The 26,142-nt window shown below is 40.1% G+C and overlaps 1 protein-coding gene across 9 annotated transcripts in view; it reads left to right on the forward strand.

Annotated features, from left to right (window-relative positions):
• Positions 1–26,142, forward strand: part of camta1a (calmodulin binding transcription activator 1a) — a 281,952-nt gene that overhangs the window by 34,340 nt on the left and 221,470 nt on the right. For 2 of the 9 annotated variants that reach the window (XM_071476964.1, XM_071476965.1), the window contains exon 3: positions 12,874–12,955. The exons of the other annotated variants lie outside the window; for them this stretch is intronic. In XM_071476964.1, coding sequence (XP_071333065.1) covers positions 12,874–12,955 — 82 coding nt within the window. The remainder of the gene's footprint in view (positions 1–12,873; positions 12,956–26,142) is intronic. 9 annotated transcript variants of the gene reach the window in all.

The raw sequence follows: 26,142 nt of genomic DNA on the forward strand, positions 1-26,142 counted from the left end.
GGAGTAATAACTCATTAAACTGGAGTAATTAGCATAAACAGCTGTAACACAATGACCCCTATTCATCAAAGATATTGGGACCTGCATGTTTTATAACGTGTATATATCTGTCTGTCTATGGTGTCTGTCGGCCTGTTTATTTCACTACTAGTAGCACTATACTTTTAACAACAAAAAAACATTGCATTGGATGTAGAATCGGCATTGCCTGAAGGTCAGGGGCTGATGATGTCCATCTGTCTTTGATTCTTACCCCCCCCCCCCAGTGAAATGTTTATGGTCTGAGCTGGAATGAGGAAATAGAGGGTGAGAGAGAGAGACAGACTGCAAGAGAGATGAGGGGTTTGAGCATCATTGTTAAGCTGAGCTCCAGGCTGGTCCTGAAGGACGGTTAAACCTAAAGTCCAAACCAAGCTTAGAGAGAGAGGGGTGGAAGTTAATCCCTCATCCTCAGGCAGGTGTATCACAAAGGCTAAACATATACATAGGAAGAAGAACCACGGGAGAAAGTTTGGATAATTGAAGTCGGCTAAGAAATGAGCATGTGCACCCTTAGGGTGAGTCAGCTCTGCTTTGTGGTATTACTTCTTAATGTTATCAAGGTAAAAGAGATGGGGGTTTCATTGCCCAACCTTTTTAACATTGTTTATTGCTACCCAGCTTGGGAGTTTTAGAGAGTATTGAGGTGGGAGTCCATACAGCAATAGTGGGTGAACTGGCTTAACTCCATGTTTTATGTTTTTTGTAAAGCTGCTTGAGTCAGAGATGAGGAATAGCTGCGCCTCATGCCACCGGCACTACATGTGGCCTATCAATCGCAATAAACTTTCACTTTAGTGTTTGTCAAATGAGAAGTTTATCGATCAACATTACTAGCTTCCGTGTCTATTGATAAAAAGGCATAGTAACAGTGCAAGCCTCTGCTGACCCAGAGAGAGGGAGGATGGGCGATCATTTTCTGTTCCACAAGCCTTAATCATTCATGACACCGCCCGTTGTCTTTACAAGGTGTCTTTGTCTTTGACTGTCCTGATTCCCCTCAGCAGCAAAACAGCCAAAGTCAAATTGAATCCAGAAAGGAGGATTTTAAACGGAAAGATAAGGGGGCAGATATGCCTTAATCATCATTTGCTCTTGATTAGAAAATCAATGGCCTTTGATGCCAGAGTGCATGTCTGCCTTTGGAGTTAAGAGTGTGACAATGACAATGTGGACTGGAAAATTGGCCTTTTAAACAGCTACTATCTCTTTGTTGTTTGGAGCCCCATTCTTTAATGCAGTGAAAAGTCTCCTCTATCACATAATGTCTGCCTGTCAAAGAAATTACTTTTTCTCTCGCTCCTGTGTGAAACTTTGTTAAAGAAATCCTTCGAAGCTTAGAAAGCACAGGGAATTTCTTAGTTTGTGGAGCTGACTTTCACACTATTTCCTTGATTTATGTAACAGATGAGAAATAAAGTTGTCACTCAATTTTCTGTGGCAGTTTTGAGATATGCCAATGAGAGAAAATCTTTGATGCCTTCCTAGGTTTACCTGTCAAAAAGGTTTAAAGGCAGCGTGTCCCAAGTTATAGTACGGTTAGACTGTTGCAGTCAAAAAATCCTTGCACCTATGAACTGTATGACAGTTTTTTTTTTTTTTTTTGCTCTGTGTTGAAATTAAAAAGAAATATACAGTATCTTAAATGTTAACTTAGCTGCTATTGCTGTATTTTTCAAAACGCCTTCTGGCATTTAAAGTAGTGAAGTTTTGCTTACTTACCTTTATAGCTTCCTTTAAAATGAATATTTGTACCTCCAAAACAGCTGAGGAACAAAACAGCTGCCACACCATGACGAGAATAGTATTTATTCTGTGCCTCAGTCAATAGTGTCTCATATGTACATTTCATGCATCCTATAACGGAGATGAGGAGGCCTCGCTTTCTCTCCTCTAAGTAAAATGCTGTGGGTGATGATTTTGAAACTCGGCTTACCAGGCATCTTTCCCTCACTCTCCTGTCCTCTCCAGTCTTTGCCTTAGTGCCACGCCGTTGTACTCGCTGTGTTTTTACCAGCTCTGCATATCGATCCTGCTTTATCAACACCGGCTCCCCTTGCAATAAGCCTGCAGGAATATGGATGAGGTCTGGTTGGCAGGGGGATACACTGCTGATTAATTTTCTCTGCGTGAGGATATGATGAAAACTCACATTTATATGTCTTATATGAACACTGATCTCTGTGTGGAGAACATCTGTAATGGCAAATGAGGTATGTTCTGGTGATAAATGGGGTGGGGAGGTCGTTCATAGAAGTCCAGAAGTACTAGTTGCATTTATTAACGGTTTGTCCTCGAATGTCACGTACACCTTTCAATAGTGTACATAATATATTGATAGCAGTTCAAATAGAGGTCTGACAGCTTCTAATCAGTGTAAAGGTATTAGCTGTTGCTATCTGGAATGGAAATGGAAATGTCAGAATTCAGCCCCTGATCCGTTCCTCTCTGAACTAACATGTAAGCACATCATCCTGAGGTTGACTCTGTTACAGGATAGCAGTCCAGTAAAGATGACAAATTAACAATATGTTCTTATTTCATATGTAATTTCACTGCAATTTGCACAGACAACGTGTGCTATACTATTTCATAGACCTCAGATGTAGGAATAAAATAAAAAGAATTATCATAATACAAAATTAATGAATACAATGGAATTAAATCAGGTATTTTTGTCTTATTACTTCATGTTTGATTTGAGCTTCACAGGATTTTACATGATCATGAAAAATACTTGTTCAATTTTGAAAAACTATAGTAAAAGCTAAAGCGTGTGTTTCAGTTCTGGTGCCATTTTTCCAATAGTGGCAGCCTGAATCTGACATTCTGATAATGCTGTAATTGGTAAAGCGTGTTTGTTGCCCATAGAGAGTTCAATTTTTTTTCTTGCATGCACTCGTTACATATCTCAATAATAGCCTTTAACATTAATTGCTATAAATCCTAATATTTTTGGTTTTTTTCTGGCAACATGGGAAAAGAGGTGAAGTACAGGGATGTAGTGAGTTAACAGCTACCAAGGCCAAGTAAAGGTATTCAAAGGCACAGTGATAAAAGCACTTGTTCACCACTGCAGAGCTCTGGATCAGAGAACCACATGTCAACACAATTAGCAGTGTTTGCAGGTGCAATCATATCTCTGTTGCTGCATAAGTGACTCCTGCTGGTTGTGTGGGGTGCTTGTATGGGGGTGGGGGGGTGGGGGGGGGTGGGGGGGGGGGTGGGTGACTGGTGGCAGTTACAGGGACCACAGTGCAAGGGGAACTAGCTATTCAATGAAAGGAGAAAACTAAGAGTCCATCTTTGGGTAACTCCTAACTGGCAAAGAGGAAGAGCTGAAGCGGTTATTCGATGAATCAGTTGGTCAGTTAGCTGAAAATTACTTTTATGATTGATTAGTAACCAACCTTTTGGTTGTGTTTGTGTTTTTGTCTGTGCTTTGTTTAGTAAATTTAATATCCTGTAGATAAAAATTAAAAGACACACTTTGAAGACTATCACTATCACTACTATTGTGTATATATTGTGTATATCAAACTCTTAAGTGATTTAAAGAAATAATTGCCATATCATGATGAAAATAATGATTAGTTGGAGCTCCAGATAAAAAGGCACAAATTTTGACACCAACCTTAAGAAGGAGGGAAGTTTTTGAGTTTTGCCTAATTGCTAAGCACAAATCAATTCACCCTAAATTAAAAAAAAAAAAAAATCTCAAACCAAACACAAAAACACTTTCATCACAACTGCATTTTAAAAGAGTCAAAGAACACAAAGCTGATATTTGTATGAGCTGTGCAAGTAAATGCTTTAGCTGTTTTGCCCTTGACTTGCTTCAGTTGGTTCCACACTGAATAAAAGCATCATTTCAAGAGAATTACGTAGTCATAACAACCATCTCAGGTACAGTGTATCGTGTCGGCCGCAGATGCTGAAAGTGAAGTAGTGGTTTATTCTCCCTGGGGAATAACCACATCAATCAAACACTACTGAGATGTCTTTCATTTTTACATTAAATGGCCCTTTTTCCTGTTGTGCCTTCCAGATCAGATTAGTAATTGAACACTACAGAGGAGTGGTCCGCCTCCATGTAAGCCACTCAAGTACCTACACTGATAAAAGTCACCTCAACACCTGCTCTCAGTGTAATGTGAACCATAAAGAAACATGCTTGTGCAGTGTTCACGAGACCTGTAATGTGGTGTATATCACGCAACACATTATTGGCCACATTGCTTTTCCCCTTTTCTGAATGTAGATATGAATGGAGTTATTTTTATAAACAGTCATACGCATTATATTATATTGTTCTGTCTATTTGATAAAAAAGACAAAAAAAAAAAAAAGGACAGCAACTGCGTTTGCTGAAGCATGTAATTAATTACCTGTTATTGGTTGTTCAGCTTGATTGCAATTTCACAATGCTTTCAAGATAAGACCGTACTTCAGCCGTTACAGTTTGTACATGCAGCACATATCCTTACATAAAAGCATGTGGTTTTTTTGAGGTTAGGTATAAAAATGTGATCTACATCCATTTAGTTCTTGTTTTCCTAGAGAATACCTTGTGGCTCTCTTCTTGAATCTGTGCAACACACTGTGCTCACAGCGTGGCAGTGTGTTCCACTGTGGCAACCCCCGCTGTGTGAAGGTAATGATTGCAGGTGTGTATGGAAACCACTTGTTGGCATGACAAGATGCAAGTTGCCAACAAACAAACATTATGTTTTTTGTTGTGAATGATGAGTCTGTCACACCCCTGGAGTTTGATTCTTCACCTGCACTGGTATTACTTTTTAACCATATGTAGCAATGTTAAACTTGTTTCGACATCTTTGTGGCATATTTGCGTCATTTTTAAGAAATACACAACTATAGATAGCAGTTATACACAATATATAAACAGTATTTATTTCACATTGGTTCACTAGCAGACAGATGTACTTCAAGTGGTCTTTGTTAAGATGAGGATTCCTGCATTAACGCAAACCACCACACTGGATTCCGCTGTTGAAATTAAACAGCAGCTGCATTACGCGCTCTTTGTGTTTTTCAGCCCTCCTTAGCTCGAGTGGTTAATATGAGTACTTCTGTGACCAGAGATAAGGCTGTTATGGCCATGACAAGGCCTTGTCTTGCTCTGCCATGATGCTTCTATTGCTCCTAGTGCCTGTTTGCTCACAGGGCCAAAGACAATATGCTGTAAATTGCGCTACGGCCTCTTCAGGTTGATGTGCTGCCTGCGAACGTGATGTGATTGGGTATCGATTCACACCACAGCGCTAAAATTGCCTGCCTCATGGCCCCAGACACCAATAGTGACAGCTTCAGTACAGGACAGGAGGCGTGCCATGGCATGGCTCTGTGTCTGGGAGAGGATACCTTCTCTCTGCTTCCTGATCTCCACCCTCTCTTCCTCCTTAGTGAGGAAGGGATTAGAGATTAAAATGACAGAGCCCCCCTACTGCGTTGCATGAACATATCACAGCTACATATACAGCAGTCTAACATGCCTCAGAAGCTAGGCTACCCATTTTGTTGGCGCTTTGCAATCCCTATACAAAAAAAACATGTAAACATCCTCTCTCCATTAAAATGCCAGTGATATTTGCACATGGACAGTTTTTTAATCTGTTCAAGTTCTAACATTTGCGACACTGAGCAAAGATGGGCTGGCTTTCTGCTGGCTTCAGTCAAAAGTAGTGGTGACACAGCACTGTCAGTCTGCATTCAGTGTGATTAAAACATGCCCGGATCCTGTTGGAAGATGAATAATGCAAGAGAAATTGCTTGTGTAATGAATAAATGGCAAATAATCCCACCACAATTAACACTCCTACATACAGTATGCAAACCAGTCAGTGTTCACCTTGCACGGATGCATTAATATCCTGTCAGAAGAATTGAACGTGTCCTTGTGCCATGCTATGCTGTTTTAATAGGAGGCACCATATTTAGATTTATTAGGAAACCTTGGTAGTATTTTATGAGAAAAAGAAATATTGAATTTTGTTATATTGAGGAATTAAATAGCAGATTGGTAGAAAACCTAGAAAAAATCCTGGTGCCAAATATTTTTCTTTGAATGCTGATTTCGGTAGATGTAATTACTGCAACTCTCACAGCAGTTATCCAACATTTTACTCCCCAAACCCCAAGTTACTTACAGGAGGTAAATGAGAGGCTGGCAGTGTAGTTGACATTAGCATTTCTTATGCTAATAACTCAGATGTCTATCTTACCAAACTGAAGGGTTACTAACAAACTTGGGCTATCATTAGCATTCCTGTCATGCGCACTGGCTCTCCTTATTTGACAACTACCAATAATAGACCATTAAAAGAAATGTGTGTGTGTATGTGTGGTATACAGCACAGAGCATAGCAAAACGTATTTCTCCTGTCTCGTTTCAGAAATTGTGTGGAGTGTGTGGCCTGTGATTTTCACTGTAATAGCCTACATTTATTCTAATGAATCTTGATATCACCTACAATCCATTAAAGTATGAGCATACCTAAAGCTAAAACCCTGTTAAAAGCTATAAAGGACACAACAGAGTGTTAACCAGCTGCAAGCTGTTTGGATAGGCTCACTTATGATAATATCTACAGCGAACACAATCATTAACCTCCTGGATTGAGGGAATTGCTTCCTTTCCAAATGAGACTTAACCTCAGCAGAGTCAGAAAATTATATTACCGCAGATTAATAGACATTATATGTTTTATGCCAGACTTAGCTCAAACACACTAAATCTAAAGTAAAACTGACCTTTTCTCCGACTCATTTTAGATCACAAAAGTAGTAAAAGAGACTCAACATCAAATTCATAAATGAAAAGGGAGTCATTTTTAAAGATATTTAAATCTTAAAAATGTTTCATTTTAATCGTGTTCCCTCCATTTGTCAAATTCTAACTATGCAGTGGAAAACGCAGAAGCCCTCCTCCTGTATCCCTCTCCTTTGGCTCAGTGGGTGTTGCTGTCCAAAGCTGAGGCAGTTTTCTTTACACACAGCAGAACAAAGCGTGATTTAGGGAAGAGGGAGGGCAGCTGTACTTGATATATGTGTGTTTTGCTTCATAGGTGAGAAGAATGATGAATGGATGAGGTCCACAGCCACCATAATGGTACCCTTGTGTACCATGGCAGAGGGAAAAGAGGAAGGGTGTACTTGAGAGAATAAAAGTCAGCCTCTTCAATCAGGGCTACCTAAAAGAATTCTTGACAATATATCCTTGTTGTGCTTTCATGATAAGCCTTATGCTGGGGGATGGGGGGTGTGGGAGTTTGAGAACTGAGGGGTGGAGGGTGTCGGGGGAGCCATCAAATGAGGCGTAAGTAAGGAATTTTTCTATTGAAGAACTAAAGAAATAAAAATCTGTTTACCTGACCACAAATGCCTTAAATAAAGTAGGCTGCCATGGGTGAAAGTCACAGAGGAGTTTGGTTTGTGTTCCACAACGAGATACGGTTAATGTAGGAGCCTTTGAAACACAGCAGCACGGGTACTTGCAAGTGTTATTTTCTTCCTCTTTCACATGTTACCACTAGTGACATGCAGGGAACATTTATGCTGTGGGTATATCTTAAAGTCCTCTGATGTAATTTTTAAGGAAACATTACCCTGTGGTTTTGGGTTAGACATATTGTGCATGTGAATGTGTACCAATACCTTTGTGAGTGTGTGTATGTTTTCCAGCCTCTTTGTCTGTCTGTGTGTTTGCAGTTGTCCTGTCAGGTCATTTGTTGCTGGAGCTATTTATTCCCCCCAGTCCTCCGCTCCCGTTGTGCACTCATTTGCTGATATACTCTGTCTGTCATTAGTCTGTATGCATACTCTGCATGTTGGAGAGAAATATTGACATTGTCAAAGCACCGCTCATTGCTCCTGAACATAAGCCGTGCTTTTACATATCAGGTGTCATGCGTAAAGGGTAAATTCATCAACGCGTTCGCACCTCAGTTGATGTGGCAATTGTGCTCCCCTTGGACACAGATTGGGAGAAGAGGCACTTAGCGTAAGAGAACAGAGTGAGCACCAAGATGCTGGAGCTGACCCAGCCATTTTGATGCATATGTTGCACAGAAATATTGACCAGCTCTTTAGTCTGTGACTCCCTCAGGACTGGGTAATTGTCTGTCTGTGTTTCTATTGTTTAAACTAACTGGATTTTGGCAGTCTTCCTCCTCAAATCAGCCATGGAAAGAAACCTCGGCAGAACAATGATGGAAGACAGTGGTATCCATACTGATCAGATGAGGTAGCTTCACAAATCAATATCTTTTCATTTAACATTGTACATTCTGAACTACATTATATTGCTCTTGAAACAAATTGAGATTCAATCTTTTTTTTACAGCAGAATTACAGCAGAAAGAAATAGGATGTGCATTTTCTACTTTTGGATTGGAAGAAAAGCTCGATGAATATTTGTAATATGCATTTGTGTTCATATTGGAAATAGATAGCTTTAGATAGTTTGGGAAATATGCTTATTAGCTTCCTTGCTGAGAGTTAGATGAGAAAATCTACGCCTCTCTACACTAAATATGAAGCCACAATCAGCAGATTGTTAGCGTAGCTTAGCATAAAGACTGCAAACAGGGAAACAGCTAGCCTGGCTCTGGCTGTAGGTAACAACAACTACCTTCCAGCACATCTAAAGCTCCCAAATGAACAATTAATATATCCTTTGTGCAACCTTTATGAAACTGAAATGTAACAGCAGTAGTTTGAGGTTTTACATGGGGCTATACGGCTACATGGGAAGCTGTGGACACTGTGTTAAAAACATTATGCAGAACATCCTTCAACATCAGGCTGATGTCTGCCTCAAACAGTCATTTGTCTATGTAGAGAAGGAACTTTTCTCTGTATATGTTCATTTTTATTACTCTGCTGATGATGTTGAAACTGATGTGCAAAGGATGAAATTAATGTCATCTATTGACAGCACTATTCCACAAATGATGATAAATGTCCGGGCCGCACCGAATAAAGATCACCAAGCAAAGGGAAACAACGCAACAAAACACAAAATGAGGCATCGATGTGTTTATGATCTCAATGGAAATTACATTATAAATATGCACTATGATATCAGTTGTTAGATGCTTTGCAAAGCAGAGAACAGTTTGTTGATGTGTAATCAACATTTTACTGAACAAAGGAAACAAGAAATGCTGTTTTGCAGTGACTAAATTTAGATGTTACAATTATTTGTTTATTCTCCGGTGGGTGAGTATGTGCAGAGTATAGAAAAGTAGTAATTGCATGACAAACTTTTTCAAGAATATACTATAAAATGTAAACAAAATGAATGAGGTACACTATGACAATTATATAAAAATATTTTAAACTTCTCAGGTTAACAATAGTTTCGATTATATTCATATGAATAAGTATTTCTTAGTACAACAGTTGTAGAAATACCCTTTGCACAGCAATCAATCCCACCACAACAATCTAATTATAGTATGAATTTAAGTGGAACAGCAAGTCAGGCACAAGAGACCTCAATGCAAATTCACACTTTTATTTACCCAAACTTAAATGTCCAAGGGAAACAAACCACTTTAACTTGTGTATGACTGCATTTAACAGAAGAAAAAGGAAATATTAATGCAGCTCTTTTTAGCCACCAATAAAACTGAGGTCCAAAGCAGAAATTGAGCCTTATCTGTGCACACGGAGGATACCGAGCTTAGCGGCACAAACAGACAAAAGAGGAGAGATTTTTTTTTTTCTGTCCTGCCTTACAGCGAACACAAAAAAGGGGAGAAGAACATATATAGCATTATGCTTCAGTGAAGGGTGACAGTAAAATTTGTTATAGATAGTGTATCCAATATACAACTTGTTTTTTTCTTCTGTATTTTCTTTCTCTTTTGCTAAAGGGATACCATGGCAGGGCACAGGTACAGTAACAAGACGAGAGTGAAACTAATGAATCCTAAGACAGTGATTCACAACTAATGATGAATAAATACATGTGTCACAGTTGGGAGCACAATTCAACCTGTCCACTTAGGAGACACATGACTGGGCCTTCACATATGTGGTGTTTTTTTTTTTTGTATTTTTTTTTTTTGTATTTTTTCTTTAAGACTAAAAACCTATGTTGACTGTCATAACTTTGCACTTGCATCCACAATGTCACTATGCAAGAAAAAATAAACCTGGTATTAATGTACATGCATGCTGTGGCAGTGGATGGAGGTTCATGTTTTTTTTTTTTTTTCATCCTATATTGGTATTAAAACCTGTTCTGTAAGCAGACATTTTCAATTTGTAGATGCAAAATATTGCAATGCTGATCTTTTGATGACTTGCATCTAATTTGGAATTAGCATATCCCAGTGAAGTGTACTGTAATTTGTCTTTGATGATTGGTTCGTCTGTAATAGATGGGGGATTGCCTGAGCTCCCCACTGCCCTGTCTCTCTCTCTCTCTCTCCCTCTCCCTCTCTCTCTCTCTCCTTCCCTCTGCTGGAGAGGCACACAGAATCTTTGAAATGTGCTTTGACCATCAGAGCAGTGAGAAAGCACTAATATTTTACTGACCTGAAATGAAAGGGATTAGGTGCAAAAACCTTCTGCAAAAGGCTATCTCGATTTACAGGTGATGTTTTGTTTGTTTCTTTTTTTTTTCATCCTTTAAAAAGAGGAGACTTGAATATAATCAAAAGACATATTCCAAAGCGTAAAGCTTTGGGCTTTGAAGCTTTTCAAATGTTTTGTTGGGAGAGGCGAGACGCTGGAGCAGCATGTCTGTATTCAGAGCATCTATGAATCCCTGTCATCAGCCTCCTTCCATCTCCCTTCCCCTCACTTTTGCAAAATCTGGCTTTTACCACAGATACAAATGCTAGATAATGAATGAGTAGAAGACAGCGTCTAGAGAAATAGGACTGTTTCAATTTCACAGCCAAGAGCTGCATAGATTGCTTTTGTTTTATTGCGGGTATAGGTGGCACTAGAACTTTGCAATTATTTGCACAATTAGTTGTAATTATGGTATAAGCATTTATCTTGTGTGTCCAAGAAGTTACAGCATGCATTCCACAGGGGAGAATAGGACGAATTAATATAGATTGTTTTCTCCAGAAAGTGCTGCCTGTTTGGTTGACAGCAATTAGCAGCTAATACCTGTGAGATCTCTTGTCTGCTCAAACCCGTGCTGCTTTCCGTTCCACAATGATCAGACAATTAATGATGGGTGGAGAACACTGGCATGACTATGGTTTACGCCAGGCACTGTCACAGTCGTAGGCTATACCGTACACCAGTTGTTGTTGTTTTCTGCTTGAGTGTTCCCCTGCCTTCCTGACACATAGATTATGATGAGGTTACATTTGCTCTGCATGCTTTATCTTAGGTAGTGGAACTAATCACACACAGATGCAGAAGCTTCCGAAAGTGTCTCCCCAACCCTTGGGCTTTTTCCTGTATTTCACTGCACTACAGAAGAATCTCAAAATGCATTTATTTGAGAGTTTGTGCATGAGCTCCTTGAAGTGCTAGACACTAATAAAACCCAGGATTGTTTTGAAAGGTACTTTCCTTCTTGTTCCAGCGCTAATATGTTGCCTCAGGGTCTCATGTGTACTGACTATTGTCTTACATCTAATGCTGTTTGGATTTCATGCTCCGGCAGGGTCTGGCAACATGTTTCTTCTTTGTAAAACCATTTATGTTGTGTCCTTTTCGCTGATAAATGTGACATCTGGCCTTTTGGATGCTCCTTAGTGGATCTTTAGGTTTATGTTTTAACAGCTGAAAAATACAGTTTCTTGGGCTTCATTTAGCCTATTTTACTGAAGATGTGATGGCGTTTTAGTGGGTCTTTTATTGGACTCCATTGTAAAATTTCTGTGGTCTGTGTTATTACATCTTTTGCATGCTGGTATTTAACTGTGCACGGACAATATATTCCTTTCAAAATGCCAGGACCTTGGTGGTCTTTGTATCCTCTAGTGAAACACATAGGCTGCCAGTGGAGATGCAGATCATATGAACATTGTTGTGAGAGTGAAACAGTAGAAAAAACTTTTAGAGACTAAAGATTTTGTTGAAGCTCGATATACTGGAAAACTCTGGGGCAGCATATTTGAATAATATTTTATATTTGGTGTATTTCTTATCCACTTCACACAAACAATATCAAATAAATAAATGTGAAAATTTTATGCATAACAAAATGTGCAGACTTAAATAGATGAATACTGTGTGCTTCGACTGCATTGCCATTTGTGTAGTTTTTCTTTATTTGGCACAGAGTAATGCCTTTGTTGTCTTTGTGCTGGAGCCTCACAGACTGTTTTCTAAGCTACTATAGGATTCTTTTTTGTATTGTTTTGTTTTTTTTTTTTTTGGTTGAACAAAAAAAAAATCAAACACACTCTTTGTCCTACTAGTGTCTACATTGTGTGCAAGCATGGGAGAAGGGGCGGGCATGAAACATAAAGTGTGAGTGATGTATGCTTTGCATTGGTGTCTTGCTTAGTCTACCTAATTTTGCTGAGAGGTTCTGAAATGAGCAAACACTTAATTTATGGTCTGGACGCTGTTATGGGATGATAAAAAGATGCCTTCTATTGTTTTAAAGGACTGGAATAAGTGTGTCTCTGATTCACTGAACCCTGGAAAAGCCCACCACCACTTATGGAAACTGAGCTTCTCTGGTTTGTGCACTGCTGTGAATCAGCGCTTACTACAGCATTGTGTCACATTAATATTTGAGTGCTACATATTGTCAAGTAGATGTAGGATTTAAACAGCACTTACAGTGAAGTGTACTTACATCAACTCCTTGTTTATTTCTTCCAGAGACATCCATGCAGACGCCATTATGGTTTCCGTGTTTATATTGAACTTGACCTCTGACCCCCTGACCTCCTGCATAAGCTTGGTAATCATTTCATTTTTTATTTGGTGCATTATAATTGATTTGACCCTTTTGCCATTATGTATCACAATCATTGCCATTATCTGTCACAACTGTTTTGCTTCTGTCTCCTTTGCCTTATTTTCCTTGAGCATTCTAATTGTTTCTGTTTGTTATATTATAACTGTTGCATTCAATTTATTTATTTGTGTCCTTTTTTCTTTTTTTTTTTATTCCACACTCTGCTGTTACTTCCTCTGTCCTTGAGCCATTAGCTTAACACAAACAAATTGTCAATTGTTTGCTAACATCTTTAATTTCTTTTTTCATATTCTCTCATTTCTTTTCATCCTCTTTTTATGATAAACCATTCAACTATATTTTCATTGATTTTTTTTTTCTATCTATTACCAAGGATTGCAACTCCCTGTTTCATACATTGTGTACTGCAGTAAGTCTCTGTCACCATCTCTCTCTAACTTTCTTTTTTTCTCGTATGTGTGTGGGTGGAGGTAATGTTTGAAAGTGACAACACAAGGAAACTACAGACAGAGGCAGAAAAAAAATGGCACAGCATTGTATTGCAGTATCACATCCCTTGTGTGTATTATGCTATTATTTCCTGAAATATCAACCGAACACCCACCCAACAGCCGGATTTATTCCAAAAATCTGGTCCTGGTAGACGGTAGGCATTCAGCAGCAGCAATAGGCTGGTGAGCCCCTGGAGTGGCAGGGCCAGGGCTAGACGTTAGGAGAGCTGGCAGCAGGAGGGAGAAGGGAGTCACAAGGTTGCAACCCAGAGCAGTAGACTTGCTTGTCTCAGCAGAGTAAACATCACCCCTCGTCTGCACACAGTAATGACTAACAGAGGAGGACGTGCACAGAAACACTATCAGGACTACTGCCTTGTCCTGCCAGATCCCACACATGCCATTCCTATCATCTCCCGGCCTTTGCATTCCTAAAACCAAGCAGAGAGCGACCACCCTGTGCAGTGCTGTGGGGCAAAGGTATTATTAAAGGTGCTGCAAGTCTTCTCACCTCTGCCCTTGTTTGTTTAAGGTAACATGGTTGAGCTGCGAGGGTCACCTGCCTTATCCAAAGACAGGACAGATAAGTAGAGTGTTTTGCCGGTATACTCACTAGGGCTTATTTTTGATGAGATATAACTGCATATACGACGCACTGACCATTGTGCGCACTGACTTATCAAACTCCAATCAGCAGCAGTGGAAAATGCAGCACAACAACAGGAAATTATGAGTGATTGGGAGCATCTTGAGATCTGACCCCCAGTTGTTTGACTGATTTTCTTTTAATTGGTTGTCGTCTCCCACTTGACACCATCAAAAGCTTCACGCTGGAGGTGAGGCAGATGAAATGGTTCTATAATGCCACGAGTACGATAAGACACAGTGCCTGAGAAACATTTTAAATGTGATTGCAATCTCAAACTAGTCACCAGATTATTGTCCTAATGTTAATGAAGAAATGTGAACATACAGTGTAATTGCTTCATGTGTTTACTACCAATGTTTGTGAAGTTCTTTTGTTTACATTTGCTGTAAATTTACACCTTGGTAGTGTGGGAAATGTTTGGCTTGTCTGAAGCAAAACAAAATCACAAAGAGCAGTTAAAATGCCATAAATCAATTCATGGGCCTGAGTGTATGGTTATATCTTTATTTATCTTCACCAGTGCTCATAACACATTCATCACCTCTTTTAGTGGTGTGGTACAAACTCTATCACAACCATCTGTTGTTCCAATATTTACTTCAGTCCAAAGACATTTTTGTCTTAAGATAAAATAGAAATGTGTATCTCAGTCCCCAAACGTTACCAAATGTGTTTGTTTTTTTTAAAGTAAAAACTCAAAAAGCTCTAAAAAAAATTGCATTTTTGAGCCTTAATGACAGTGCCAACATCTGGCTGATTGATGTCATATCTCTTGGGAAGCACATGTACATCATTTCCAGTTATTTGGTCAGGTTTTATGTGTTATTTGGCCAAGTTTCATTTATTAGGGTTTCGTATAAATAAATGAAGTAAGTTTAATTCATTAATAATGAAAACAATAAAAAATATATAAAAAATAAGATGCATACAACATCAAAGAGCTAAAACCTTCCAATTTAAAAATTTGTTCGTGTTTCATTATTAAAACAACAGATGAGCTGCCAAGTCAAAGATACACAGAACAAACCAATAACAAGAAGCTAATCCTCCCTAAGATATAAGATCACTGCTGCGATCAGCTTCAAATTCATTTGACAACAGTTCAGTTGTTAGTAAAGCATGAACTAAAGGCTGAAGCTCCACCCTCAGAAACATCAATCTAAGGTGCCTCCAATTAAGAGCTCTCTTTGCAGTCCTGCACATAGAGGAATGAACAAACGCAGACAAATTTCACTTGAGCTGCATTTTATTTATCCAGGAGATTTTCACTGCAGAAACATTTGTTATACTCTGCTTAACAAAAGCATCTTGTACCTTTTTTCAGAGTGAGGGCAGAGTTGCTCCTAGAGTGGGGCATTTGTTTAGCAGAGACATTTAGAGGGCCTTAAAATGTGTCTCAGAGAATTATTGTAATCTACAGCAAGAGGGGCAGAAGTCCATTTGCCTGTTGTTTGCAGCTCAAGGGCATATCAAAGTAAAATCTTCCGTGAGAATGAATGTGTGTGTTAAGCTTGCCACTCATGAGCCCTGGATTCATCATCCAGCTGTATGAAAGGTAGCTACTGGAGGAGGTTGAGGACATAGTTGTAATACAAAGAGAGACATGGCCCTGAAATTTGCATGGTGAGGAGAAGCTGATTCTCCCTGAGACTTGGTGAAGACAAGTGTTTGCTATGCCTGGTGATGTGCGAGACGGAGCGAGCAGAAGATTATTGTTAGCATACTGAGAAAAGATCATGAATTCCAATGATTCCCCAAAGCGCTGGCAGGAGATTTCCTGAGACTATGCCTTTACCCCCTCCATCTATGTGTGTCACTCCAGAGTGCTGTCGGCGCAGATGATTTTAGGTCGAGGGGAGTTGATGGTGTCCCCCTGTGCACTGATTCAACAACTGATAATGAGGAAGAAATGCTATTTCAGTTAAAACCACAAGCCCTATTTGAGGAAGAAAATAGCAGACAGCCAAGGCTGGCACTCCATGCAACAAGCTAAAGGAAAAAAAAACAAAAAAAAAAAACAGATGACGGTGAAAAATTCATCCTTTAGAGCCTGTTTAATATGTGTTAAGGCGTAGCTTGTGAGACCTCTCAGCTCCAGTAATTTCAGCACATCAAAGACATGCCTCCTCCCCAAGCTGGTGTAGTCTTAAGAAGGGCTCATCATATCCAATCACACATTCACCCAAGGATCTTGTGAAGAATACCTCCAACCCTGTAATTTTGTTCATTAAAACCAGACTAACATGGCTTGGTCAACATCACAACTGAACGCTGTGCTGCGATGGCGACTGCAGCAGCAAGTCCTTGTCCCTTGTTGACCTGTTTTGTTAACTCTACTGCTGTATTTCACTGCCTGATTAGATGTCACTCAATTAAAAGCACATTTCTGCAGGGAGAGCGGCCTCCCTAGTTGCCATGGATGCCGTGCGAAAGGTAGCAGAGCTGCGTAATGTGTGTCCCAGAGCACCATAATGAAATATCCACACTGTTACAGCAGATATACACAGACAACCCAAACTTTCACACCCAATCAATGAGAGCTGTGTGGCTGACTTTTTTTTTTAACATTGAAAAATTAAAAAGGATGTGCCTAGTAAGTCACAGAGGACTCACCCATTTTATAGTCAGCTATGAGAAGCACCAGGATTAATAGACCTCTCCTAATATGCCTCGCATTGGTGGTCCCTGAACACCCTGATCAGGTAAGGCCCAGCGAAGCAAAGATCATTTATAAGTGGTTCATTATTTTACCTTCAGATTCCTCTGTCTGGCATTGATTTAATAAACACTGATGTATCTCCTTGTAGAAGAGAAGTGCCATTTTTCATTTCCCAGATTTGCTATCTTTGTTATCACAGTTATCTGTCGAGCTCTGGCATTTCAGCGGTAATATGCTCCCAATCTCAGCTGCGTACGGGAAGCAGCATGGGAAAAAAAGAGTGCAATTCTTCTATGGCAGATATTCCTTTTAATGTTTACTGAAAGATTCTTTAAAAGAAAATATCCTCTTTTATCTCCCTGACTCGGAGCCTGCGCGTCCAGACATGACTTTGTAAATGAACAGTTTGTTTAATAAAGTTCTGCCGAAGTGCTCTGATTATCCATGAAAGGATTCAACAACGTGTGACATCAACAGTGAGGTACAATAATTAATGATCTATCAGTGTTTTCTGATGATTAATGTATTTGTTTTTGCTGTTTGATGGACCCATAAACTGTGTGAAATAGACAATGAGCTTTGCCATCTTGTATTCCCTCTGGGGAGCAGAGGCAACAGCACTGAAGCTCTCTCTAAAAAGCAGAGAGAAGTGATGAAAAGAATAGGGAAAAAAACGGTCTCTTTATTATTAAGGTTAACTGTCAGTAAAGGCTTGTGCTCCTGCCCTATCATTTTAGTAACTGAGAAGCTTGTTGAGCTTGTATTTTTCTGCTCCAAGGATTCTCCTGTGAAGTGTTAAAAGCAGTTTGTGGTCAGATTAGGTGTGTACGGCTGGCACATCAAATCAAGATGAAAATGAAATGGAATGATCAATTTGCCCTGCATTAATCCCTCTTCTCCAGCTGCATCCTATCGATTTTCTTGTTCAGCTTCCCTGATAACAAGAATCATTTAAAGGTCACATTTTGATGTCTGTCAAAAAGAAAACATTCTTAATGCATTGTGAGTGGCCTTTGAGGCTTACGTTTGTCAGAAAGCACAGACTGTATCTTGGCACCTCAGACAGATTATATAGAAAACAGGGCTAAATGGCTGAAGATGCTTTGGCTAGATATTTGCAAGGATACTAACGCTGTTACTGAGCTATTAAAATTCTTCTGAACGATAATTTTTAGAAACAACCCCCCTTCTCTTGAAACAAGTTTCCCTTTAAGGTAATTATGATGTATACCAAAATTATTTCCATCCATGCATACATTTTTAATTTATCAGAGGACTGCAGACTTTGCAAAAACTCACTGGTGATGCATTTGCTTAAAATAGCTCGGTGCATGCTATCCTGATGGACATATAAAAATATTGCTAATGAGAGTGCCAGTCCTGTGTTGAGCTGCGCCTTCGCTCACAAGACGCTGATATTCAGCCAGACTTGTTTCTCAGGCGCCGCGGGTAGATGGATGGTTTTTAAGTCTTTCTTTCTTTCTGCTCTGAATGTCAGTGTTAGGCCACAGCGCTGGACACTACACGTATGCTACAGTATGGCTACAATAGCTGTTCAGAGATCAGCAGGTCTCCTGGTTTTTCACAAACATCCAGCGCTGACCTTTACTTGCTCCAGCTCCAGGATATAGAGCCGTGCATCATGGGCCACTGCCTTAGGCATTTAGGATTCTGGGAGGGAGATGTCTTCAGGGAGACTCTGATCAAACGAAAAGCTTGCGCTGTTATCAAAGCATCTGCACTTCTGTTTGTACAGTTTTGTATAAAAGCCAACAATTATAGTCAGTTTTTCATTAAGTATAAAAGTATATTTGTCAGAGGCTAATAACAGATACACATACTGGATCAGAAAAAAATATATATAAAAAAAAGAAAATAATATAATAAAATATTATATGCTTAGAATATATTGAATGTTATTTCTTTTAAATGAGTAAAACCTTTTGCCTACAGTTTCTCAAGAGGGGGTCGTGGGGTGTGTGTGACCAACAAATTTAGCAGTTTTTAAAGCTAGATACTGGTGCATCACAGCAGAGGTTTGCATAGAATGAGAACATAATACATATTAGCAGGTTGTGGAGGAATATATTATACTCAGCAGGTGGAATTGGTGCAGGCCTCAGTAATGGCCAATCAAATCAGGTTCTCGCACCCTCCATTAAAATCAGCAGACAGTTTAATGGGCAGGGAGGAGCGTCCAGGCTGGCTCCTCTGGGGAGAAACAGTCCTTCTCTGGAGGTGCAGACTCTCTAGGGCAAAATACAAATATGAAAATGACAGAACAACAAACATGCTTTCAAGGGCAGACTCGCACTTTTTACATCCACTTACATGAAAACACCTGCTGTGGCAAATGAGTTAATGTTATTTTAGAAGATAGTGATGTGTACAAATAGTTCAATAAAGTGCTGTTTTTCATTGAGCTGCTTTTTGGAGAAGCAAAATACACTTTATTGATTTCACTGTTTCAGAAAGGAAACATGAAAAAAAAAGTGTAGAGAAGCACAGTAGGTTGTGATTTGTTTTCTTTTTTAATTCTGGTGTTGGCTCAGAAGATTTAACAAATTGATTGAGAGATGTAACAAACAGTTATTTTCATTATCTATTGATCTGTCAGGTATTGTCATGATTAATTGATTAATCATTTGCTCCATGAAATGTCATGAATGTCTGCCACAATTTTCCAGAGCCTGAGGCGACACTTTCAGAGGTCTGGGTTTTGTGTTTGTCCAGCCAACAGCCCAAAGCCAAATGATGTTCAGTTTACAATGATATAAACCAGAGTGGAGCAGCAAATTCTCAGATTGGAGAAGCTGTAACCAGAGAATTATTTTCTAGTATTTTTGCTGGAATTACTTAAATGATTCGTTGATTATCGAAATAGCTGGTGATAAATTTTTGTTCCAGTTGATTAATCCATGAATTCACCACTTTCTCCAGCTCTAAATTAACTCAGTAAAGCACAGTGTTTGACCTGTGTATGAGGTGACCCAGTACCAACTCTTCCTTTATCACATTAAAAGTTGTATTTTGATAAGAATTTAAATCTGTACTAAATGAAAATGATAAAAGATTTAAAGCATAACATACATGAAAGGGTTTACATGATACAGGGGAGGTCTGTCTGTGCACATCCACCATGGAAATTGCTGTCTGCACTTACCCTTGTGACCTGGTAAAAAAAACAAAAAAAAAAACCACGCACAGTTTCATGCCAAAACAGCTCTGATGTGATGAGGAATAAAATATGTTCCTTCTCTGCGAGACAGAAAATCATTTATTTTCTCACAGTTTAAGGAAAAACCAGCAGTGTAATGGAGGTTTATGAATACTTGATAAGTGCCCCTCGTTTAGTTGTGTGTGTTTTTGCTCTGCTACCTGTCTGAGCCCATGCTGTTTTTTTTTTGTTTTTTTTCTAGTGGGGCCCCATATAGAGGGTGAAGAGAGCTGACTGAGTTAGGAGAAGAGGAGCAGCGAGCCCTTCCACTCACTGTGCCTGGGTCAATATAAAACCTCATTACTGGGGTGTCATAGAAAATTTGTGCACTTTCTGCTCCATCTAGCAGCAATTTTGCTGGATAAGCACTGCTCTCGTTTGGCCCGTTTTAAGCATTTTCACTAAAGAAAGGCTTGCAAACAGGAAGCCATTGCCTCCCCACAGGGGCCCTGGATGCCCAAATCCCCCCAGCGCTGCCTCTGCTCTTATATTTGCGCTGTTGTGTTTGTGTTTGTGTGTGTGTGTGTGTACGAGCCTATGTGCATGCATACTGTAGACGACTATCTTATCACTCTTTATCATCTATAGTTGATAGTACAGGCTACATCTGCCCCGACTTACACAGCTTATCAAGTAAAGAGTGTGTGCACCACATTCCCATCTCGAGTTGTTTCTCTTTTTTCCTCATATGTGGAAAGTTTTCTAAAACACAAATCCTAGTTTGACAGAAGTCATCATTTAGTAAGCTTGTTATTAAGATTATTGATATGCAAGCTCTTAACTTAACAGTGTGATTTTTTTCCCATCATTTATTTCTGTCCTTTTACAGTTGAAATACATATTTTATTCACTCTGCCTCTTGTCTCCTCCCTGATGCTAAAAACAACATCTCAGAGGAAAAAATATAGTTTCTTTCCTGTCCATTGAGTGGCTGATGGTGACAGCTATTCACATGTTGTTAGAATGTTTTTTTTTCTCATCTGTGCAAAATTGAATTTTATGAAAGCAAACAGAATAACATGTTTATAAATATGGATGTCTGCCTTCTGGACGAGCTTGTCAGCCAGTGCCACGCTGGCCCCATCGCTTCATGGTAGAGCCTCATAATTTCAGAGAGTAGGGACAGGAAAAGAATCAAAGGGAAATGATAAAGGATGGAAATACCGTTTGGCCATCCTGTAAAGTGTTTTTTTTTTCTTGTTTTTGTGCAGCAGCAGAGACAGCGGCTGAACAGAATGTACACAACAAAGATCTTGAATAAAACATGATCAGGTAAAAGCCAAACATGCAGAAAATACCAGAAAGGTCAGAAAGAACCCTGGCCATAATTATGGATGGAGAATTTGCCAGGAATGCACTAATTAAACCACAGACAAATCTCCAGTCTCGACCTCCCCCTTGTCCCTGCAACTCCGCCATAAGCCGGCATATTAATCATTGGGGAGGGGAGTGAAGACTTGGCCGGCCAGTGCTGCTGTGCTAACAGAGCACCCTGTAAAATACACACAAGTACACACACATACGCAGACACACTCGTATCAGGCAGGCTATAACTGAGAGCGAACAAGAGGCAGGGCAAGAGGAAGATCCAGATTGGATCAAGGTGTAAAAAGTTGGACTGAGCTGAAGGTTGAGTAGCTTCCTGCTGGAATAAGGACTGGTACCAATCAGCGTCTCTAATTGAAGTGGTGTGGGGGGTCTTTTTTGAACACTAGGCCTTCTTGGCTCAGAGTAAATGAAACAAAGACATCGGATGTGCGCTGTGTTGTTGTGAGTATCTGAGGCAGCGCCACACAGGTTAAAGTCAGGACTGAATCACACTGTTTCCCACCTGCAGAGTGCCCTGTTAGTGAGTGTGTGTGCGCGTGTGTGTGTGCGTGTGTGTGCGTGTGTGTGTGTGTGTGTGTGTGTGTGTATACATCTGTCTGTGTGCAGAACTGACTATATCATGCTGTTCACCTCCAGTGGCGTGTCTGTAGGTGTCTTTCTTGTTAGCGCCGGATGGCTGGTGATGATCTGAGTGATCCCCTCTCGACTTTGAGTTTACAGACGTGTACCACATCCTGCCTGTGGGGAGGAAAAGGAAAAGCAGCAACCTTTAATTTACCTAATACATCATATGATCAACACATTGCACAAGCTGCATTTACAGTAGAATCTTGACTTAACACCGTGTTATTTTATGAATTACTTATGTGGCAAAGCTGCATCTGTACAGGCACATGATGTGTTTGCTTCTGTCTCTGGCTCGACTGCTCCTTTGCAGTCTGGTATCAGGGAGAACGTTTTACAGTTCCCCAGGATCCAGATGGCTAACTGTACACGACCTCCAGCACTGAATGATAAATGGCACAAAAAAAGCACATTTCATCCATTGCCAAGCTTACCTCTCGGCTGCACACTGATATTCCTCCTGAAAGTGTGGTGAAAGGCACAGTTGGATGTATGGATGCAGGCTGCACTGGAGAGGGTTTGATATAGAATTATCCTGTTAAACAGCAATTCTGCTTACAGAAGCTACCGGTGCCTTTGGTGTTCACAGGCAGGGGTACAGGTCTTAAACCCTGCCTAGCTGATCGGACAAAATGCTGTCAACGAAGATTAGCAGCTTCTGTAAGCTTCTCATTGTGGACTGATGGGAAGCTTCAGCTGCATTTTTGTCTTCTTGCTGTGAAAAAGTTGTCAGGTGTATATGAGGGCCTCCATTCTGGCTCTAAGTCATAAGAGAGAAAGAGTTGTGTTCCCTCAACACATGAGCACCATACATACTGTTCAAGGAATTCATAGCATTCACTGTATGTTACACCGCACCCTAGCGGGCGCCCTATAAAAGCAGACCATCCAGTGAATTAGCTTGTCCATATTACAACACAGCCTGAATGCAGTATCTGAGGCTTGGGCTGTGTTCTGTTGTTGTGTTCTGTGGTGTTGGACTCTCCATTGGCCTGTTGTGGGAGTGGAGTGGTGGGGCTCACTGAGCCACATAACCACCCCCGTCAGAGGAGGCCTACTGGCTGGCTGGAGCAGCCATAGAGAGTACGTGGCCTTCACAGTTAATCATAACGCCGACTCACTCTTGCCTGATTGTATTGGCGGCTCCAGGGATCTGCCATAATTGGATCCTTGTAAGTGGGATGGAGGAGCTAAACAACCAGATTGCTGTTTGTTTATACCTTTTCATATATTAGTAACGTGCCAAGACTTCTCAAGCAGTCTGGGACTTGTCTCACTGCTTGCCGCTCTAATTAGCAATTCATTCTTAACATATGCCTCAATTGTGGCCCTATCCAGCTATTTGTGATTAACTCCACTTTAATTAGAGTTGCTCATGCAGACTTTTGCTGTGCATTGACGTGTAGTGGGCACTTGAAAACCACCAGTACACTGTGTGGGTTCATGTGACAAAGAGGTGCCCTTGATGGATAGGCGACTTTCTTAGCTTGGATTGGAAATTTCAAATATTTGAAAAAAAATTAAAAAAATTAAAAAAACCTGGTGAAGTAGATGCAAAAGGTGAGGACAATACAAAAATGTATTTAAAATAAATAAATCAACAAATAAAGCAACAAACTAACAAAGGACCAATGATTTAAAGGTGAAAGACATACATTTCTTCATATCCCTGGCAGCGGCAGGCTGTCTCAATCAATGCGGTGGAGCTGTTGTTGACGGCTGTGGACACCTGCTGTTTATGTGAATCAACCAATGCAAAGCATGGCAAATGTGGCAGCTAGCGAAGTGTGATACAACTGAGCTTATGCTTGATTTCGATGCATAAAAATACAAACATGGTGTGAAATCATCGCTTCCAGTTTCACCGGCTCGGTGTTGAGTTGAATGATTTATTAATTAAAACATTACACATGCCCGTTTTAACTGGCTTCAAATATCAAAGCACTTAATATGAATCTGTGATACATTGTATTATTCGCTGTGTGCCCTGGACAGTCAGGCAGACACACACTGAGCTTCATCTAACAATTTCTCACCTTTGTAATACTTGTCACTGCCCAGTGTGTTGACAACCTAACTTAATCAACTAGAATCGCATACTCCTTTTATCAGTTCCTTTGCAGTAATTAACCAACACATTTGTCAGGCAGCCTCCATGTCACCTTGGGGAGCATGTGTTTGATGAGAGTACATGTACATTTTCATGATAAGGCATTTTTATATCTCAAACTGCAAACCGTCCAGCTGCCCTGGTGATATATAAGCTGAAACTTTGCTAAATGAATCAAAAGGTTTCCATAATAGGGCACTCCAATACCAAAAGCCAGTAATTAAAAGGCGACAGCTTTGCAGATTAACTGCAGAATAGAGTTTGTGAGGAAACTCATGCCGGGAAGGGGGCATTTAGTCACATGGCCCCGAGTTCCCCCACAGATAAAGCTCATTTTCTCTAGCAGTGGGGTAGAAAGAGAAGAGAACACAGCCCATTTGGTTTTGGCCTCACATGGGGCCCACAGGGGTAGCCAGCATTTTATTTAAGGTCACCAGGAATAAATGGGATTCAGGCTGTGTCTGGCAGGTTGCTGTGGACAGGGCCCAGGCTGGGGCCTTCCACCCCTGCTGCCCCCAGGCTCCCTCTCCATCTCTTTTCGCAGGAGAGCGCCGGTCTTTTCCTGCCTTCCATTTCACTGTCTGGAGCCCCGGCTAAATACCTCACAACTCTCCTACTTCCAATACCGGCACTGTGTCAAAGGGTAATAGCATGTTAAAATCCCCCTCAGGTTGTTCAAAAGGGCGAGTGCAGAAAAAAACGGATCCCAATAGAAAAGCTCTTAATTCCATTTAGCTCAATAATGAGAAACAAAGGAAGGGAGAGACATGGGAAGGCCCTGCATTGTTGGGTCTGCAGTGTGTAATACATGAAACATAGGCACCCCATGGTAGACCACATCAGATGATCCTCTGTGGGGCGACACACTCTGTCATAAAACCCACAATACGCTTTCAGGGGAATGAGTGGCCATCACAGTTTAAGGGCTTTTCTCTCAGGTGGAGGCAACAAAAAGCTACAGAGATGGATCTGGCTGCCAGTCAAGCTTTGTATCAGTGACTGTGCTTTTGAGGAAATATGAGAGGCTGGACTGCTGTCCCATCACAGCATGATTCAGAGTGAGAGGGATTGGAGCTCATGCTGAAGCCAAGCTGCTCTGCAGAGCTGTGAATATGTGAGTGGGCCTTGTGTTGTGGTGAGGATAGTGGAGGGGGTGGGGGAGCCCCCGCTTGCCCTACCATCAGACTGAGGCATACTGTACAGGTGCTAAACAGGGACTAACTGCGTTTCTCATATCTGTCGAGCGCTGTGCCTAATCACTTCTCACCATTTCTAACTTGTTATCTCCTAATGTCTTATAAAAGTCTTGAATGTGTGAAAACGAAGAAGAAAAAAAAAGATCTCAGTGTGCATTGCAGTGGCATTCGCACTACTGGTGTAATTGATATACTGTGTTGTCTCAGTGTAGCAGATCCAGTGCAAGCTGTTTGAGTGCAGCAAAGATGTTCAAACTATGAAGCTCAGGGATAAACACTGATATAAAATCCTTATAAATGGTTTTTTATGTTTTTATTAGATATTATATTTCACTGCCTTCTTGAACACTGAATACAAACTGCTCTTGATGCACAGGCGCAATACCTAAGACACACAGTATTGCTACTGACATAGTCATATTCCTTTCATTATAATGTTGATAAAAACCTCCACACTGGAGGTTCTCAATTTCAATGCTCAATAGAACAGTAAAAGTTTTACGTCTTGCTGATGTGGAAAATGATGTATTGATAAAAACAAAATGTGTAATGGAAACAGACTTAGCAAATAAATCTTAATGTACATGAACATGATTTATTTGCTGGAAATTAAGTTAAAATTTGTGCTACATTTGGATGGAAACCTAACTATTGCCTTTACACCACTGCCATATTAACTGTCATTGCCATGTATGTATAAATGATAAGGTAGTTAGTGCAATTAGTGTTGTAGAAATACTTCATGATATAGTAATTTTAGATTTTTAGTGCAACAATTAATGCAATATCAGTTTCTTTCTTTCTTTCTTTCTTTCTTTCTTTCTTTCTTTCTTTCTTTCTTTCTTTCTTTCCTAACTTGGTGTTTTATAAGCAGTATGAGATAAAAACTATCCC

The sequence above is a fragment of the Trachinotus anak genome, unplaced genomic scaffold (genome assembly GCF_046630095.1).
Source record: "Trachinotus anak isolate AG129_WGS33_773 ecotype Australia unplaced genomic scaffold, CSIRO_AGI_Tana_v1 ptg000004l, whole genome shotgun sequence".
NCBI classification, from domain to species: Eukaryota; Metazoa; Chordata; class Actinopteri; order Carangiformes; family Carangidae; genus Trachinotus; species Trachinotus anak.